The 21,467-nt window shown below is 39.4% G+C and overlaps 1 protein-coding gene across 1 annotated transcript in view; it reads right to left on the bottom strand.

Annotated features, from left to right (window-relative positions):
• Positions 1–21,467, bottom strand: part of LOC111143444 (zyg-11 family member A, cell cycle regulator) — a 76,965-nt gene that overhangs the window by 31,813 nt on the left and 23,685 nt on the right. The window contains exon 3 of the mRNA XM_022497195.1: positions 16,147–16,898. Within this exon, the coding sequence (XP_022352903.1) occupies positions 16,147–16,898 (752 nt within the window). The remainder of the gene's footprint in view (positions 1–16,146; positions 16,899–21,467) is intronic.

Here is a 21,467-nt window from a genome sequence, read left to right as displayed (position 1 = left end):
CCATCCAAAACATAAAATTAACAAGGAATGCAAATAAAATACCCAATTTTCAATATTCTTAGATAGTGAAGGGAAAAAAGGCGATAAAGTGGGAAACTCAGAATTTTGCAGAAAAGAAAAACACTCCCCATTCTACCATGACCAGTAACAAAATCACTGAAGAAACCTCACACTGCTAATTAACATCAGTAATGGATAATGCTTGTGAATTAGGAACTATGTCAATTAAGTAACAAAAAACTAAAAATTCAAATCAATTCCATATAAGGCTATTATAAGAAATATTTAAGTAGCAAATCTACACATTTCAGCTGAGAAAAATTCTTCCTATAAACCAACAGGGGTACCTGGATGGCTCAGTTAAGTGTTTGACTCTTGATCTCAGCTCAGGTCTTAATCTCAGGGTCATTAGTTCAAGCCTTGTGTTGGGCTCCAAACTGGGTGTAGAGCTTATTTTAAAAACAAAAACAAAAACAAAAAACCTCAACAACAAATCAGAAGAAAATTTTAACACGGCACTTTAAACTGAATTGAATATTCTCAATAAGCATTTTGGGATGTGAAAAAAAAATACCCTCAACAAAAAGATGGAAAATCAATTGATTAAAAAGGAAAGAAAAAGACAAAAATATATAAAAACTAAGTTAAAAGGTACCCAAGGAAGGGCGGATTTGAATAAAAATTTACTAAGGGGAAGAAATGCAAGAAAACAAGAAAGAAGTACAAAGGATCTAAGATTGAATGTTGATATGAAAAAACGACAAAGATCCATGAGGCATACACCTGAAGTTCCTGAGGGGAAAACAAACTATATTTAAAATTGTTAGCTAGGGGGCGCCTGGGTGGCTTAACCAGTTAAGTGCCTGACTTCAGCTCAAGTCAGGATCTCAGGGTCCTGGGATGGAGCCCTACATCAGGCTCTTCATTCAGTGGGGAGTCTACTTGTCCCTCTTCCTCTAATAAAATCTTTAAAAAGAAAAAAAAGGGGGGGTGGGGAGGAGCCTGGGTGGCTCAGTTGGTTGGGCATCTGCTTTGGGCTCAGGTCACGATCTCAGGGTCCTGGGATCGGGCCCTGCACTGGGCATTCTGTTCAGCAGGGAGTCTGCTTCTCTCTCTCTCCCATCCCTTCCCCAGCTCATGCTCTCTCTTTGTGTTCTCTCTTTCTCAAATAAGTAAAACCTTAAAAAAATAAAAAATTAAAAAAAAAAAACCCAAATGCATATACAGAGGAAATTCCAAAATGACTGCATATACCCAAGAAAAGGCTCAGAAAATACCTAAAAAGACCTTATAATTTTTATCTCAGACTACTACTTGGCACAGATTTTTTTTAAAAAGCCAAAACAAATATAGTAACAAAACAGCAAACCCTAAGGAAAGCAAACAATCTGATTTCTAGAGCTACCATATATCAGTTTCAAATGTCCAGTTTTCAACAAGAAAAAAAAAATCCAAGGCATGCAAAGAAATAGGAAGGTACGGCTCATTCAAAAGAAAAAGAAATCAACAGCAACTGTCCTGTTTAAAACAAAAACAAAAACAAAACAATCACAGATCTATTAGGAAAGACTTCCTGAAAATGTTCAAAGAACTAAAGAAGATATAGATAAAAATCAAGGAAATGATGTATGAACAAAAGAGAAAAAACAACAGAGCTAGAAAACATAGAGAAGAAAAAAATTATGGAGCTGAAAAGTGCAATAACTGAAATGCAAAATTCACTAGAGGAATTCAAAGGCAGATTTGAACAGGCAGAACAATCAACCAACATGAAGAAAGGACCATGGAAATTACTGAGTCAGAAAAGGAAAAAGACCTTAAAAAAAGTGAATGGAACTTCAGGAACCTATGAAATACCAAAAAAGCAGACCAAATTACACATTACGGGAGTCCCAGAAGAGAGAGAAAGAGGATTTGAAGAAAACATGGCTGAAAACTTCCCAAATTTGATAAAAGACATGAATATGAACATCAGTGAACTCAAGAAGACTCACACCAAGACAAATTATAATCAAATTTTTGAAGGCTAAAGACAGAGAAAATCTTGGAAGCAGCAAGAGAAAAGTGAATCACAAACAAGGATGCTCAATACAATTATCTGCAGATTTCTCATCAGAAATTTTAAAGGCCAGAAGACATGGGCCAGTATGTTCAAATTGTTAAAAGAAAAAAAAAAAAAAAAAACACAGAAAAACCCTGTCAACAAAGAATCCTATATCCAGCAAAACCGTCCTCCAAATGTGAGGGAGAAATCAGGACATTCCCAGATAAACAAAAGCCAGAGAAGGTGACTACCACTAGACCTGCCCTGTAAGAAATGCTCAAAGGATGGGACACCTGGGTGACTCAGGCAGTTGAGCACCTGCCTTAAGCTCGGGTTGTGATCTGGGGGTCCTGGGAGAGAGCCCTGCATTGGGCTCCTTGCTCAGCAGGGAGCCTGATTCTCCCTCTGCCTGCCTCTCCCCCCGCTTGTGCTCTTTCTCTTTCTCCCTGACAAGTAAATAAAAAATCTTTTTAAAAAAATGCTCAAAGATGGGCGCCTGGGTGGCTCAGTGGGTTAAGCCGCTGCCTTCGGCTCAGGTCATGATCTCGGGGTCCTGGGATCGAGTCCCACATCGGGCTCTCTGCTCAGCAAGAAGCCTGCTTCCTCCTCTCTCTCTCTCTCTGCCTGCCTCTCCATCTACTTGTGATCTCTCTCTGTCAAATAAATAAATAAAATCTTTAAAAAAAAAAAAAATGCTCAAAGAAATCCTGCAGGGCAAAATAAAGTAACACTAGAGAGTAAGAAGGAACCATACGAAGTAATAAAGATCTCAAAAAAGGTAAATACAAGGGCAACTTAAAAGGCTAGTGATATATTAAAACTGATTAGTAGGAGTCCCTGGCTGGCTCAGTGGATAGGGTATGCGACTCTTGATCTCAGAGTCATGGATTCAAGCCCCATGCTGAGCATACAAATTACTTAAAGAAACAAAAAAACAAAAACTGGCCGGTAACTCTACATTTTGTTTTATACAGGATTTAAGAAACTAATACATTTTCGGGGCACCTGGGTGACTCAGTGAGTTAAGCCTCTGCCTTTGGCTCAGGTCATGATCTCAGGCTCCTGAGATCAAGCCCCATATCGGGCTCTCTGCTCGGCAGGGAGCCTACATCCCCCCCTCTCTCTGCCTGCCTCTCTGCCTGCTTGTGATCTCTGTCAAATAAATAAAATCTTTTAAAAAATAAAATAAAGAAACTAGTACATTTTCTAAAAAATAATTACTCTAAAAGCTATTATTATAATTTACATTTGTAACTTCAAATTTTGTTCTCTACATAATTTACAAATTTTATTTATTTGAGAGAGCGAGAGAACATGAGGGAGGGGCAGAGGAAGGGGGAGAAGCAGACTCTCCCACTGAGCTGGGAGCCCAACACAAGGTTCAATCCCAAGACCCTGAGATCATGACCTGAGCCGAAGGCAGATGCTTAACCAACTGAGGCACCCAGGTGCCCCTGTTTTCGACATAATTTAATAGGCAAAGGGATTAAAAAGAATTATCATTTTACACTTTGGGGCAGAAAATGTATAATGATGTAATTTGGGGACATCATTGATTAAAAGGGCTGGGGATGAAGATGGAAATTAGTAGTTTTTTATGTTACTGAAGTGAAGCTGGTATAAATTCAAATTAGAGTATTTTAACTTTAGGATATTAAATGTAATCTCCATGATAACCATAAAAAATAGTTATAGAGGAAATGAGAAAGGAGAAAGGAGTTTAAACATTTTGCTATAAAAAAATCAGCTGGAGTACCTGGGTGGCTCAGTCAGTTAAGCATCTGCCTTTGGCTCAGATCACACTCTCAGAGTCCTGGGATGGAGTCCCATGTTGGGCTCCCTGCTTCTCTATCACCCTCTATCCCTCCCCTTGCTGTGCTCTGTCTGTTGCACTCTCTCTCTCTCAAATAAATACAATTTTTTTTTTAAGATTTTATTTATTGGGGCGCCTGGGTGGCTCAGTGGGTTAAGCCGCTGCCTTCGGCTCAGGTCATGATCTCAGAGTCCTGGGATCAAGCCCCACATCAGGCTCTCTGCTCTCTAGGGGAGCCTGCTTCCTCCTCTCTCTCTGCCTGCCTCTCTGCCTGCTTGTGATCTCTCTGTCAAATAAATAAATAAAATCTTTAAAAAAACAAAAAAAAAGATTTTATTTATTTATTTGAGAGACAGAGATCACAAGCAGGCAGAGAAGCAGGCAGAGAGAGAGAAGGAAGCAGGGTCCCCTGCTGAGCAAGAGAGCCCGATGCGGGGCTCGATCCCAGGACCATGGGATCACGACCTGAGCCGAAGGCAGAGGCTTTAACACACTGAGCCACCCAGATGCCTCTCAAATAAATAAAATCTTAAAAAACAAAAACAAAAATAAAACCTCATTCTCAGAAAATTTAAAAAAAAATCAGCTGAACAACAACAACAAAAAAAACAGGGGTGCCTGGGTGGCTCAGTGGGTTAAAGCCTCTACTTTTGGCTCAGATCATGATTCCGGGGTCCTGGGATTGAGCCCCGCATCAGACTCTCTGCTCAGCGGGGAGCCTGCTTCCCCCCTCTCTCTGCCTCCCTCTCTGCCTACTTGTGATCTCTGTCAAATAAATAAGTAAAATCTTTAAAAAAAAAAAAAACACAGTAATACAGGAAATGAGGACCAAGAGAAATATAGAACATATAGAAATAAAAGAGCAAAATGACATAAGTCCCTCCTTACCACTAATTACTTTAAATGTAGATGAAGGAAATGCTATAATCAAAAGACAAAGATTGGAAGAATGAATAAAAAACACGTGATCCAACTATACACTGTCTATAAAAGACTCACTTCAGATCCAAAGACACAGCTAGATGGAAAATGGAAGGATGAAAAAAATATTCCATGCAAATATAACCAGAAGAGAGCAGGAGTGATTATACTATTAGACAAAGTAAACTTTAAATTAAAAGAGATTACAACAGACAAAGCCAGACATTATATATTAATAAAAGGTTAAGTACAGCAAGAAGATAAAAAGCATAAACATTTATGCACCTAATGATAGACCATCAGAACATATTACACATAACTGACAATTAAAGGGAGAAACAGGGGTGCCTGGGTAGCTCAGTGGGTTAAAGCCTCTGCCTTCGGCTCAGGTCATGATCCTGGGGTCCTGGGATGGAGCCCCGCCCCACATCCGGCTCTCTGCTCGGTGGGGAGCCTGCTTCCTCCTCTCTCTCTGCCTGCCTCTCTGCCTTCTTGTGATCTCTGTCAAATAAATAAATAAAATCTTTAAAAAAAATGCTTAAAGAAGACAAGAAAAATCTCAAGTGAACAACTTATCTTTTCACAACTTAAGGAACAAGAAAAAGAACAAATTAAACCCAAAACTAGCAGTATGAAGGAAATAATGATTACAGCAGCGATCAATGAAATAAAGAATTAGACAAATAACACAGAAAATTAGTAAAACCAAAAGTTGGTTCTTTGAATAAAATTGACAAACCATTAGCTACCAGATGGACTGAGAAAAAAAGAAAGGCCTCAAAATACTAAAATCTGAAATTAATGTGGGGACATTCTTACCAATTTTAGAGAAATAAATAAAAAATTTTAAGAGTATTATGAACAATTATGCCACAACAAATTGAATAACCTAGATGAAATGGACAAATATCTAGAAACAGAAAATTTTAAGAGACCTATAACTTAGTAAGGACAATTGATCAGTAATCCAAGATCTGACAAAGAAAAGCCAGAACTGATGGCTTTGCTATTAAGTTCTGCCAAACATCCAAGGAAGAATACCAATCCTTCATAAAATTTAACAAAAACTGAAGAGAAAACACTTCCTAATTCATTCTACAAGTACAGCATTACCTGACACCAAAGCCAGATAAAGATACTACAAGAAAACTACAGATAAATACACTTTATGAACAGTGATTCAAGACTCAACAAAATACAGGCAAACTAAATTCAGCAGCATATTAACTGGATTATATTCCATGGCCAAGTAGGATTTATTCCTGGAATGCAAAGATGGTTTAATATATGGATAGTGATATGGATATCATATGGATAACATAAGGGAACTAAGGGAAAAACCATGATCATTTCAACTGATGCAGAAAAAGCATCTGACAACACCCTTTCATGGCAAAAACACTCAACAAACTGGAAATAGAAGGAAACGACCTTATATAGAAATAAAAGAGCAAAATGACATAAGTCCCTCCTTATCACTAATTAATAAAAGCCATGTATTAAAAAAAACCTGCGGGGCGCCTGGATGGCTCAGTTGGTTAAGCCACTGCCTTCGGCTCAGGTCATGATCCCAGGGTCCTGGGATTGAGTCCCGCATCGGGCTCCTTGCTCGGTGGGGAGCCTGCTTCTCTCTCTCTCTCTCTGCCTGCCTCTCTGCCTACTTGTGATCTCTCTCTGTCAAATAAATGAATAAAATCTTTAAAAAAAAAAAATCTTTAAAAAAAACCTGCAATGAAAATCATACTCAATGGTGGAAGACTGGAAGTATTTATTCTAAGATCAAGAACAAGACAAGGCTACCCACTTTCCTAACTTTCACTGAACATAGTACTGAAGTTCTAGCTAGAGCAAATCAGGCAAGAAAATGAAATAAAAGACAACCAAATTGCAAAGGAAAAAGTAAAATTATCTCTGCAGATAATATTTCATATGCAGAAATCCCTAAAAACACACAAAAAAGCCATTAGTGCTATAAATAAACTAAGAGTTGCAGGAAACAAAGCCAACACAGAAAAATCAGCTACGTTTCGAGGCACCTGGGTAAGTTCAGTCGGTTGAACATCCAACTCTTGGTTTCAGCTCAGGTCATGATCTCAGGATCATGAGATGGGAGTCCCACACTGGGTTCCACACTTAGTGCTGAGTCTGCTTGTGCATTCTCTCCCCAGTCCCTCTGCCCCTCCCCCCCAGTCTCTCTCTCTTAAATGAATAAATCTTTTTTAAAAATCAGCTACATTTCTATACAATAACAAGTAACAATCTGCAAAGGAAATTATGAAAACAATTCCATTTACAACAATATAATAAAGTACTTAGGAATTAACCCAGAGGTGAAAGACTTACACAATGAAACTACTACAAAACACTGCTAAAAGAAATGAAAAAAGACATAAACGGACAGACATGTTCACAGATCAAAAGACAAGATAACAATACTACCCAAAGTGATCTACATATTCAACATGATCCCTACCAAACTCCTAAGACTTTTATTTACCAAAACAGAAAAATCCATCCTAAATTCATATGAAGTTCCAAAGGACCCCACATAGACACAGCTATCTTGAAAAAGAACAAAAATGGAGATGTCACCTTCCTAATTTCAAAACTTAACTACACAGCTACAGTAATCAAAACAGTGGTACTGGCATAAAGACAGACATATAGACCAATCAAACAGAACAGGAAACTCCAAAATAGAAAGCCCTTGCATATATGGTCATATATGTAGTCAAATGATTTTTGACAAGGTTGCAACAACCATTCAATGAGGAAAGGACAGTTTTTTCAAGAAACTGTGCTGAGTAAACTGAATATGCACATGCAAAAGAATAAAATTGTGGGCGCCTACTTTATACCATATAAAAAAATTAACTCCAAATGGATCAAAGACCTAAATATAAGACTTTAATACTATACAACTCTAACAAGGAAACAGAGGGCAAAATCTTCATGACAATTCCTTGGGGCACCTGGGTGGCTCAGTTGGTTAAGTGTCTGCCTTTGGCTCGGGTCATAATCCTGGGGTCCTGGGATAGAGCCCTAAAGTGGACTCCCTGCTCAGTGGGGAGTCTGCTTCTCCCCATGCTCATGCATGCGCACATGTGCTCTCTGTCTCTCACAAATAAGATCTTAAAAACAAACAAACAAACAACTTCATGACAATGGATTTGGCAATGATTTACTAGATAGAATACCAAAAACCAGCAACAAAAGGAAAAAATCTAAATATCAGACCTAAAATGAAATTTTTAAGTAATCTCTATACTCACTGTGAGGCTTGAACTTACAATGCTGTGGTCAAGAGTCAGATGCTCTACCAACTGATCCAGCCAGGCACCCTGGACTTAATTATTTTTTTAAAATTTTGTTCATCAAAATATATCAACAGAGTAAAAAAGCAACCCACAGAAAGGGAGAAATTATCAGCAAATCATATATCTGGTAAGGGTTAATAAATTGATACCTATACTCACAATATAGAGAGAACTCCTACACTCAACAACAAAAAACAAGCAACACTACTCAAAAATGGGCAAAGGAGGGGTGGCTCAGTGGGTTAAAGCCTCTGCCTTCAGCTTGGGTCGTAATCCCTGGGTCCCTGGGATCAAGCCCCACATCGGGCTCTCTGCTCAGTGGGGAGCCTGCTTCTCCCTCTCTCTCTGCCTGCCTCTTTGCCTACAGTGATCTCTGTGAAGTAAATAAATAAAATCTTTAAAACAAACAAACAAACAAACAAACAAACGGGCAAAGGACTTGAGTTAACTCTTCTCCAAAGAAGACAAAGAAATATCCATCAAGCTCATGAAAACATGCTTAAAAATCATTAATCAGTAGGGAAATGCATATCAAAACTTCAATGAGATACCACCTCACCCCCACTAGGATTATTACTATTCAAAAACAAAAAAAGAAAAAAAAACAGAAAATAACAAGTGTTGACAAGGATGCAGAGAAATTGGAATGTTTATGCATCATTTGTGGGAATATAAAATTGTACAACTGCTGTGGGAAACGTGACAGTTCCTCAACAAATTAAAGATGGAATTACCATATGATCTAGCAACTCCACTTCTGCGTATATACCAAAAGAATTGGAAATTAGATCTCAAAAAGATATCTGAATACCCTGGTTCATAGCATTATTCACAATAGCTGGAAGCAACGTGTAAGCAACCCAAGTGTCTACTGACAATAAATGCACAAGGAAAATGTGGTATATACATAATGTATATTATTCAACCTTAGAAAGGAAAGAAATGTTGCAATATGTTACAATAGGGATGAACCTTGAGGACACAGGTTAAGTGAAATAAGCCAATCACTAAAAGGCAAATACTGTATGATCCCACTTATAGAAGTACTTAGTCAAAATCATAGAAACAGAAAAGTAGAATGGCCATTGTCCAGGGTATGGAGAAAAAGGGGAATAAGGAGTTAGTGTTTAATGGGTATACAGAATTTCAGTTTTACAAGATGAAAAGATCTATGGAGATGGATGGTGGTGATGACTGCACAACTTCATGAAGGTATTTAATATCATAAACTGTACATTTACCATCTTAAACTTAAAATGCTAAATGTTATGTTATGTGTAGTTTGCCATCCAAAAAAAATTTTTTTTTTTTAAAGAATTTATTTATTTATTTGTCAGAGAGAGAGAGGGAGAGAGAGCGAGCACAGGCAGACAGAGTGGCAGGCAGAGGCAGAGGGAGAAGCAGGCTCCCTGACGAGCAAGGAGCCCGATGTGGGACTCGATCCCAGGACGCTGGGATCATGACCTGAGCCGAAGGCAGCTGCTTAACCAACTGAGCCACCCAGGCGTCCCCCCAAAATTTTTTTAAATGGATGGAAATACAGAGACACCTGGAAGGTCAGTCGGTACAGCATGTCACTCTTGGTCTCTGGGTCCTGAGTTTGAGCCCCACATTGGGGGAAGACATTACTTAAAAAAAAAAAAAAAAAGTTTGAAGAATGGAAATATGAAATGACACGGGGTGATTTTCAAGACACATTGTTAGGTAACAAATGCGAAGTGCCTACTGCATATTGTATTAAGAGGAGGAAATAAGAGAACCTAAATACATCTGCTTAGTATCTTGATTATACCCTCAGTCTAGGAAAGAAAAAAAGAACTGCAAACAAATCAACTCTTTTTAGCAGGTTTGTGGTTTCCTATAAGCATAGCAATTCAGAAAACTCTTCTACGTGTGCCAGTAGTGCTAAGAACCAAATTCTCACTGTGGAAAAGAGATACAAAACAATGGGGAAAGGCAAGGAAAATGGCATGAGGATGGTCATTTGGAAGTTTTTTTTTTTTTTTTTTTTTTTTAAAGATTTTAAAAATTTATTTATTTGAGAAGGAGATTCCACACTGAGCAGGGAGCCCAGTGCAGAACCAAATCCCAGGACTTCAGGATCATGACCTGGGCCAAGGGCAGTCACTTTTTTTTTTTTTTTTTTTTTTAAAGGATTTATTTATTTATTTATTTATTTGACACAGAGAGAGAGAGAGAGAGATCACAAGTAGGTAGAGAGGCAGGAAGGGGAGGGGAGGAAGCAGGCTCCCTGCTGAGCAGAGAGCCTGATGGGGTTCAATCCCAGGACCCTAAGATCATGACCTGAGCCAAAGGCAGAGGCTTAGCCCACTGAGCCATCCAGGCGCCCCCAAAGGCAGTCACTTAACCAACTGAGCCATTGAGACACCCTACAAGTATTGTTTTTAAGCTTATTTCATGTATCTCTTAGCCCCGTTTGCCGAAAGGACTTAAAAACAAAGTGTACCAACAACAATGAGCATACCCAGTATTCAAATACTAGCTTCTTAATAAAAGGAACCAGAGCCCCTAGTAGAAATGTCAGAAGGGCTAAAACAGGGAAGTGTAGCAGACCTAGAACACCTCAATGTGCTAGAAAGTAAGGAAGTACTCAAAATAATAACAATGATTATAAGAATGGGAACATGTAAAAGATAATACAGGAGCTGGTATGAAGGAGCTCTCATTGGCCAATCTGTAACAAACTGAGCATCAAAGTAATTAAGGACAGTAATGAATGGTAAACCCCTGAAAACAACGAGAGGCAATGAGTTCATAGGGATGTTAAGTTAGACATAGAAGGAGAAGGCAGGGTTCTTCCTTATGGTAGGAAGCCTACTACTAAATGTAGAAAGGAGGGCCAGAGTTGGAAAATCATTACTTTGCAACAATTCCAGTAAAGACTGGTTCAGGTAAAAATCTTCAGTGGATGCTAAATCCAGATTAGTAAATTTGATGAGTACCAGGATATTCGCATAGTCTTCAACTACCTTATATATCACTTACTACTTGCAAGAGAAAAAAAAAAATTACCTATATATAGTGTAGAAACAATACAATACTATGTAGATAGTATTTTATCTACACTAGACATTTTATCTAATATCTGCTCAATACTTTTCACTACATGATAAAAAGAAAAATGACTAATGAGGGGCACTGTACGCTCCAGAATTGATATTCTTGAGGCTGACGCAACACCCTTCACACAGAATTGTGGCCAAAGACGAAGAACTGGATTATAAGGAAACATCAGACCAAACCCAAAATAAGGAACATTCTATTCTTCAAAAAAGTCAACGAAACAAAGCTAGTCTGTATTCCTCATAAATATCAATGTGACAAAGGACAGGAAGGACTAAGAATTCTTCTGGATTAAATTACAAGGTATCATGACAAATGAATGCAAAACTGACCCTGGCCTAAGAGGAAAAATATTTTACAGAGGGCATTATTGGGATAATCAACACTGTAAATATGTACAGTAAGATTATGAACAGTATTGCATCAATGTTAAACTTCCTGAAATCTGATAACTGCATGGTAACTATTAAGGAGAACATCACTGCTCTCAGAAAATACAAAATCAAGCATTAAGGGCTAGAGGGGCATGATATATGTAAGCTACTCTTGAATGGTTCAGAAAAAAATTGTATGTAGAAAGAGGATATGACACAACAAATGTGGCAAATGTTAAAAATTAATGACCCACAAGTTAAAAATTATTTCAAAACAATTTTTAAACACTATACATTGATTAACTGTCCAAGGACCTACATGTTAAGAATCTAAATAATGGATATATTCTAAAATTTTTAAAAGCTTTATGATCATCCAGATGTAAGACCTGAAAAGGAACAAAGGAGAAGCCACAGCAAGACCAAGTAGAAGACCAGACAGCTATTGCCTCCCCATTTCTTCTCCTTGGCTTCCTGCAGATGCCATTACACAACAATCTTCAGAAGGGATTCTTGCCACACCCCACCAATGGATCAACAAGGATTTCCTACCAAATGAAGATTTTGCATGGCTTTTAATACTAATGTAGGGTATCCTTTGTGCGTATTTTATTTTTTATTTTTATTTTCTTAAGTAGGTTCCCACATTCAAGGTGGGGTTTAAACTCATGACCCTGAGATCAAGAGTTGTATGCTCTACTGACTAAGCCAGCCAGGTGCCCACCCCTGCTTCTGCCAATGTTAAAGGAATTAAGTATATGTTGCCCATTCTAATTTGAGGTGAATAAGTATCTGTTGTCTTTGAAGGTCTTTGCTGACATTTAATTTTATCCATGTTAAATGTAAGCAAATTTTTCTTAAAGATTTTACTTATTTGCCAGAGGAAGAGAGCACAAGCACGGGCAGAGACAGGCAGAAGAGAAAAGCAGACGCCCCGCCGAGAGCATGGAGCCCGGTGGAACTCAAGCCCAGGACCCTGGGATCATGACCTGAGCTGAAGGCAGACACTGAACTGACTGAACCACCGAGACGTCCCTGTAAGCAAATTTTTGATCAGCTCAAACACTAAGATACTTAGTATACTTTGCATCTGACCTCAAACATATTTCCATTAAATAAAATGTTTCCTGAAACATACCTTTCTTTTTTTTAAGATTTTATTTATTTATATAAAACAGATGCAGCAAGAAGAGGGAACACAAGCAGGGGGAGTGGAAGAGGGAGAAGCAGGCTTCCTACTGAGCAGGAAGCCAGTTGTGGAGACCCTGGGACCATAACTTGAGTCGAAGGCAAATGCTTAACTGTCTGAGGCACCCAAGCGCCCCTGAAACATATCTTTTAAATTCGCCATACCTTACACTCCCCATAAGGCTGGCTTAAGATCTTTGGAGTTTCTTAGTAGCGGGAGAATTGCCATCTCTCCTCGCCATCTCAACAATATCTAACACTGTGTATGATACCTAATTTTAAATTTTCAAAATAAACTAAACTTACATGTATACCAGGTAAGTTTACTGAAACGCAGCTTCCCGTTTTCTTTTGGTGTACCCACTCTAACAGTATCTTAACTACATGCATAATCCGTCTATAGAATATTCCGGCATTTGTCCCATATTATTGCATATACCAACAGTTTATGTGCTAAAAAACAATTATTCCGCCAACTGCTGCAGTCTTTTTATCACTGAGACCCTAAATGCTATTAATCTTAAACAGGCCTACATACACACACTCCTGGTAAACAATGCTCTACATGCTTAATCTGAAAGTTCCCATTATTATCTCTATTCAAGCCTAATAATGTAACTGATGGTTTCCAGCTTCATTAGACATGCTAGAAAATTAAAAGGACTGGGGCGCCTGGGTGGCTTAGTGGGTTAAGCCTCTGCCTTCGGCTCAGGTCATGATCTCAGGGTTCTGGGATCGAGCCCCGAATCGGGCTCTCTGCTCGGCAGAGAGCCTGCTTCCTCCTCTCTCTCTGCCTGCCTCTCTGCCTACTTGTGATCTCTGTCTGTCAAATAAATAAATAAAATCTTTAAAAAAAAAAAAACAAACCCCACTCTTTAAAAAAAAAAAAAGAAAGAAAGAAAGAAAGAAAAAGAAAATTAAAAGGACTTCATGGGCTCCTGGGTGATTCAGTTGGTTGAGTGTCAGACTCTTCATTTCAGCTCAGATCCTGATCTCACGGGTCATGATATTGAGGCCTGTGTAGGGCTCCACGCTCAGTGGGAGTCTGCTTGGATATTCTCTTCCTCTGCCCTTTCCCCCACTCACGTGTGTTCTCTAAAATAAATAAAATATTTTTTAAAAATATAAAAGGACTCTTGGGGTGCCTGGGTGGCTCAGTGCGTTAAGCCTCTGCCTTAGGCTCGGGTCATGATCTCAGGGTCCTGGGATCGAGCCCCGCATCAGGCTCTCTGCTCAGCGGGAGGCCTGCTTCCCCTCTGCCTGCCTCCCTGTGTACTTGTGATCTCTCTCTCTCTGTGTGTTAAATAAATAAAAAATCTTTAAAAATAAATAAATTAATTAATTAAAAAATATAAAAGGACTCCAAAATACAATTGCTATTTTCATCAAAAGAATAAAAATGTGAAAACAGCTCTCTCCTTTTCTACGCCATTGTGGTGTGTGCGGCTGACTACCCTTTGCTATGTCTCCTCACAAGACTTTCAGGATCAAGCAATTCTTGGCCAAGAAACAAAAGCAGAAGCGTCCCATTCCCCAATGGATTCTGATGAGAACTGGTAATAAAATCCAGTACCAATGCCAAGAAGAGGCACTGAAGAAGAACAAGGCTGGGTCTAAAGAGATTACACATGAGATGGCACACATATTTATGCTGCATGAAGGTCACCAGCTCATATCCTATCACTCTGTAAACATCACTACTACCTGAAGAACAGACATGTTTTATTGAGGGCTGATTTTTCTCTGTCACTATGCTTCTGCACCAGTAGGCTTGTTCAGTAATTTATGTGAGAGACCTTTTATGGCGGGTGGGATAAAAATGTGAAAACAACTGGGGCACCCCAATGGCTCAGTCGATGGAGCACATGATTCTTGATCTTTGGGCTGTGAGTTTGGGCCCCATGCTGGTCACAGTAAGTAAGTAAGCAAATAAACAAATAAACAAACAAATAAATAAATGTAAATTAATGATTGGAAAATCATTTTACTCTCTCACCCTAGAAGGAATTACATATGGTGTAATTACAAAGCATTTTAAACCAGTGGTTCTGAACCTTTGCTGCATATTAGAATTACCTGGGAACTTTCAAAATCTTGATGCCCATGCCAAGTCCCAGACCAATTAAATTAGAATCTCCAGGAGATCAGACACAGGCATCAATACATTTCAATACGTCCAAAGTGATTACAATGTACAACCAAGAGAGAGAACCATTGTTTGAAAAAAGAAATATTCGGGGCGCCTGGGTGGCTCAGTGGGTTAAAGCCTCTGCCTTCGGCTCAGGTCACGATCCCAGCGTCCTGGGATTGAGCCCCACATCAGGCTCTCTGCTTGGCGGGGAGCCTGCTTCCCCCTCTCTCTCTGCCTGCCTCTCTGCCTACTTGTGATCTCTGTCTGTCAAATAAATAAATAAATAAATCTTTAAAAAAAAAAAGAAAGAAAAAAGAAATATTCTGAAACATAAATATTTAAGTATATGCTGTTCTAAAAACAGCACCATGAGTGCTTGCTTCAGCAGTACATATACTAAAACTGGAACAATACAGGGAATATCGGCATGGCCCCTTAAAGGATAATATGCAAATTTATAAAGCGTTTCACATTTTAAAAAATAAAAATAAATAGCACCATGATTGGTTATAAACTTATTCTGGCAATGTTCAATACTTTTTTTTTTAAGGATTTGTTTATCTGAGAGAGATACAATAAGCACAAACGTGAGTGTGCCAGTGGGAGGAGAGGCAGAGGGGGGAGGGAGAATCTCAAGCAGACTCCCCTCTGAGCACAGAGCCTGACACAGGGCTCCATCCCACAACCCTGAGATCATGACATCAGCCAAAATCAAGAGTTAGACACCTAACCAACTGAGCTACCTAGAAGCCCTGTCAAAACTTTTTTAAAGAACCTTTTCAAAATTGTTTTCTCTCATACCTTTACCAAAAATGTTGATCACCTACCTTACTAATTATATTTAGCTGTTACTAGAGGTAAACAACACAAGTTTTAGAGTCACAAAGACTTGGATACAAGTCCTAGCTCTACCATTTAATACGTAGTTATATGATTAGTTTAACCTCTGAGCTTCCAAATCCTCATCTGTAAAATGGAAAGATTAAAGAGGAAAACAACGTGCACAACGTGACATCTGGTACATAGGAAGGAATGTATAAATGGCTATACTTATCATACCAAACTAGACTAGAAGACCTGGAGGCCAGGACCGTATCTTGTTTAAGGCCAAATTTCCAGAACCTACCACATGGTAGCTACACAGTAATTATTGTTAAGCTCCTTAAGGATTTTTTATCTGTCTCTGTAACCCTAATACCTCATGTACATTCTTATATAAAACAAAAGCCTAATAAAGTTCTGAACAAAGGAAACAAACTTAGATGAAAACAAACCCTCAAGCCTTGCTTTGCAGTAAAGAAGTCAGAATAACCAGCATCCGTAGCCAACAGTCCCACAAACTGCATCGCAGGCCGCTGCCGTATAAACAGTTCTACAGCTCCATCGGTGACGCAACTGCCCCCTGAAATATCCAGTGACACAATATGGGGCAGAATATCCTTTTGCTGCAGCAAATGAAAAGCTAAATCTGATTTGAGTTGCCTGTGATCAGAAATATCAAGGTGAAGCAGACATTTAAGTTCTCTAATAACTGCAAGAATTTGTGGTTTAGTCATAGTCAGACATTTCAGATAGTGCATTGTCAGAGATTTGAGTCGATCCTTACACATAAGGAGTGCAGAGATGTTAGTGACCAGAGTATTGGAGATATCCAAGCTTTCCAGTTTTGGTAACTGAGCAACATTAGCCAGGTCTTCACTATGAAAACAAACATTGAAAACACTTAAAATGCGAAGACCAGTGAGCTGACCAAAGAATAGCAGTCTTGAATCTCGAGGGACGCTTGCCGAGTCCAACAGGAGACACCGAAGGTTTTGCTGGATCCAGCTATTGCTGCAGAGTCCACTTATGATGTCTGGGATTGGGAGATCAGTGTGAACGGCAGTGGCATCTAGCTCAATGACTCTGTGATGGCAGAAGGCTTTGGTGAATGCAGCTGCTGAGATTTTAGCTTTTTGAATATTGACCAGCTTCAGTTTCATTTGGTTGCCTTGGAAAATGCTTGCTGTTCTATCAGTCAGCTTGCCTATAAGAGAACCAAAACCAGCTTGTAATAACAACTAAATCTCATGCCTTTTCCAGGAGGCATTGTGGCCAGTGAACAATGATGGATGCGAATAGAAACAGTGACTATATTTACTGCTTACTTTGTGCCAAGCATTCTTCTAACCCCTTTGCTCAGACTACTTCATTTGTTCTTTATAATACCATAATAATACTATAATGCTATTATTATTACTAACATAACTGAGGAAACTGGAACTTAAAAAGGCTAAGTCACTTGCTCAAAGTCAAAATATGTGGCAGAATCAGGAAACAAAACTAGCTCAACTCCAGAGCCCATAGTTTTGTCCATAGTAACCTGGTTCACAAAAAAACAAAACAAAAAATGAAAGAAAGAAAATAGGTAAACAAGTACAGGATATATAATATACAAATAACACTATTAATGATTACTTCTAACCAAATTAATCAACAACCTCTGATAAGTCACTTACCTCTGTGGGCCTCATTTTTCTCATCTATAAAATAAATGGGTTATACCAGATTTTACTTAGAAAAGATTTACTAGGGGCGCCTGGGTGGCTCAGTGGGTTGGGCCTCTGCCTTCAGCTCAGGTCGTGATCCCAGAGTCCTGGGATCGAGCCCCGTGTCGGGCTTTCTGCTCGGCGGGGAGTCTGCTTCTCTCTCTCTGCCTCCCTCTCTGCCTACTTGTGATCTCTGTCAAATAAATAAATAAAATCTTTAAAAAAAAAAAAAAAAAAAAGATTTACTAAGCATCTTCTATGTGTGAGATCCTGTGTTAAGTAATGGGCACAAAAGGTAATTAAACCCCTGTGACCACAAGGAATTCTGTAATAGTGTATTACATGCAGTAGTGATTTGCACCAGCTATTGAACTAGTACAGATGATATTAACTTTGGAAAAAGTTCTGAAGACTAAATATAAGTTTAAGGGAGTGGGGAGAGATTATGAAGGGCGGAAGAAGGTATCAAACACAAGCAGGCACAGACCAGCAGGTTATTTGAAGACCCTGAGTAGATCAACACTATTGGAACACAGTGGTATAAAAGCTACAAAGGAAAGTGGAAAGGAAGGGAAAAGGCAGATGGGGCCTGTACACAAAGCTAGGAAACTCAAACTTTTAGCCTATGGGACAACTCAATTTTGAAGCAGAAAAAAAAAATGGTCACAATTCTATTTTTAGAAAGACTGGGGCGCCTGAGTGGCTCAGTCAGTTAAGTATTTGCTTTTTGTTCAGGTCATGATCCCAAGTCATGATCCCAGGTCTTGGGATCAAGTCCCACCAGGCTTCCTGCTCAGCAGGGGAATCTGCTTCTCCCTCTTTCTCTGCCCCTCCCCTGCTCATTCTCTCTCTCTCTAATAATAAAATCTTAAAATTAAAAAAAAAGAGGGCGCCTGGGTGGCTCAGTGGGTTAAGCCGCTGCCTTCGGCTCAGGTCATGATCCCAGGTCCTGGGTGCAAGCCCCACATCGGGCTTTCTGCTCAGCAGGGAGCCTGCTTCCTCCTCTCTCTCTGCCTGCCTCTCTGCCTACTTGTGATTTCTCTCTGTCAAATAAATAAATAAAATCTTTAAAAAAAAAAAAAAAGAAAGAAAGAAAGACCAATCATGTGACTATAAAATAATAAGAATGGTATTTGGTGGGAGTGAGACTGGGCAAGATATTATTAAAGGTTTTCATAATGCGGGGCACCTGGGTGGCTCACTGGGTTAAAGCCTCTGCCTTCAGCTCCGGTTATGATCCCAGGGTCCTGGGATCGAGCCCCAAATCAGGCTCTCTGCTCAGCAGGAAGCCTGCTTCCTCCTCTCTCTCTGCCTTCTTCTCTGCCTACCTGTGATCTCTGTCTGTCAAATAAATAAATAAAATCTTTAAAAAGAAAGGTTTTCATAATGCAAGATAAAAGTTTAAGGCTGACAGAACATGGTGGCTGAACAGACTGGGGGAGAACTGAGAGGGGAAAAAAAGGTGCATAAGCTGATTCTTAGCTTCTAAGTTTAAGTTGGGTTACACCACCAAGACAGGAGGAAGGAAGTCCCTATACTTCAGACTTTGAGGAAGAATTCAGTACATTCATTTAGACATTTATCCAACAAATCCCGAGTGTTTGCTATATGTGAAGTGCTAGCTATGCTAAATGCTAAGAATGGTGAATGCTAAGAAAGACAAACATGGCTTCTCCCAACATGGAGTTTATTTACAACTTAGAGGGAGAACATTGGACAAGCAGAAAACTACTAACATCAAAAATATAGTGCGGAAAAAAATGCAGTGAGTTAAAAATAGAAATACCCTATGATTCAGCAGCCACACTGCTAAGTATTTACCCAAAGAATACAAAAATACTAATTCAACAGGATACATGCCCCCTGATGTTTATAGCAGCATTATCAACAACAGCCAAATTATGGAAACAGCCCAAGTATCTATCGACTGATAAATGGGAAAAGAAGAGGAGGTACGTATGTACGTATACATATATGTACGTGTGTACACACACACACACACACACACACACACACAGGAATATTACTTAGCCATAAAAAAAGAATGAAATCTTACTATCTGCAACAACATAGTTGAGCTCCAAAGTACTATGCTAAGCAATATGAATACGAATACAAATATGAAGACAAATACCAAAAGATTTCACTTATATGTGGAATTTAAGAAACAAAACAAAAGAGCAAAGGGGGAAAAGGAGAGGCAAACCAAGAAAAAGATTTTTGAGACAGATGGGTGGCTCAGCAGAGTGTCCAGCTCTTGATTTTGGCTCAGGTTGTCAGGTCGTGATCTCAGGCATGAGATCAATTCCCATGGCAGGCTCGCCCTGGGTGGGGAGCATACTTGGGATTCTCTTTCTCTCTCTCAAAAGAAACAAAAGGAAAAAGAAAAGAAAAAAAAGAAACAGACTCTTAACTATAGAAAACAAAATGATGGCTACCAGGGGAAAGGTGGGGAAAGATTATAAATACGGGCTGGGGATTAAGGAGGGCACTTGTGATGAGCATTGGGCGATGTAAGAAGTGTTTAATCACTAAACTGTACACCTGAAACTAATATGACACTGTATGTTAACAAACGGAATTTAAATAAAAACTTAAAAAATTGCAAGTGTTCTAAAGGAAACAAGAACATAATACAGGGTAAGGAAAGAAAAAAGGATGACAAAAATCTTCTGTCTCTCTGTGGAGTTCAAGGAAGTGATGCTTTAAGCTAAGACCTAAAGGACGTAAAAGATAAAGGTCACTGTCTTTCTAGATGGAAGGAAGAGCTAAAGTCCTGATATGGGAAACAAGTAGGCTTTTTCTGTGAAATGAGAGGAAACCAATGAGGCTAAAACACAGCTGAGGAAGGGGATACCAGCAGCTGAGAGGTTAGAGACAGAAGCAAAAGTCAGATCTTGCAGACCAGGGCAAAGAACTGACATTTCATCCTAAGTACAAGGAGAAGCCTTTCAAGGGTGACAGAAGGTGTGGCTGGATCTGTTAAGAGGGCTGTTTGCTATGTGGCAGAGCTTGGCAAGGGGCAAAAATGGAGGGCACCGGGGCGCCTGGGTGGCTCAGTGGGTTAAAGCCTCTGCCTCTGGCTTGGGTCATGATCTCAGGGTTCTGGGATCGAGCCCCGCATCGGGCTCTCTGCTCAGCAGGGAGCCTGCCTCCCCCCACCCCTCTGCCTGCCTCTCTGCCTATTTGTGAACTCTGTCTGTGAAATAAATAAATAAAATCTTTAAAAAAAAAAAAAATGGAGGGCACTGTGAGGTCACGAGAGAAAAGAGAAAGGTGTCATTGATAGGAGCTAAGAGGAAAAAGAATGTTCGAGATAGGTATTTTGGAAGGCAGAAAATGTTTCAACAGAACCAAGGAGAGAAAAATGAAAAATGACTCTTCCTAAGTCACTGAACAGGACGTATATGGCCAAGTCATTTTGGAGATGGGGGAAATGGCAGTACAGCAGCTGTTGTAACAGAAAACCTAGATGCTTTATAGGAACAAAGGACTTAATACTAGATAGGGCTGCAGGGAGTGCCACCAGCCAACAGCCCTCATCTATGGGATATTAGCTGAAAAGAATTGCCCTATCCAAGGTCACACCATTTCCCATGCAGACCCATATCCAAAACTGAGTTGGGAAGTATAAAGGTCCAGTCCTCACAGCCCAAATTTACACAGATCTAGTAGTAGTTCCACCTTCAGGATTATCCAAAAGATCAGCTGAAGTATTCTAAATTCTATAGAGTTTAAACCTATGAGACTTAAGGATAAACACTTGGAATTAACTGGCATAGAGACAGTATTTAAAGATATGGGAGGAGCACCTGGATGCCTCAGTGGGTTAAGCCTCTGCCTTTGGCTCAGGTCATGATCTCAGGGTCCTGGGATCGAGCCCTCCATCGGGCTCTCCGCTCAGTGCAGAGCCTGCTTTCCTCTCTCTCTGCCTGCCTCTCTGCCTACTTGTGATCTCTGTCTGTCAAATAGATAAAATCTTTTAAAAAATAAAATAAAAAATAAAAATAAATTTAAAAAAAATTTTTTTAAGGTTTTATTTATTTATTTGACAGACAGAGATCACA

This window comes from Enhydra lutris, unplaced genomic scaffold (genome assembly GCF_002288905.1).
Source record: "Enhydra lutris kenyoni isolate GAN:26980312 unplaced genomic scaffold, ASM228890v2 scaffoldscaffold9, whole genome shotgun sequence".
In the NCBI taxonomy this organism is placed as follows: domain Eukaryota; kingdom Metazoa; phylum Chordata; class Mammalia; order Carnivora; family Mustelidae; genus Enhydra; species Enhydra lutris.
Note: the sequence above shows the minus strand (reverse complement) of the source record. Positions and strands in the feature narration are given on the sequence as shown.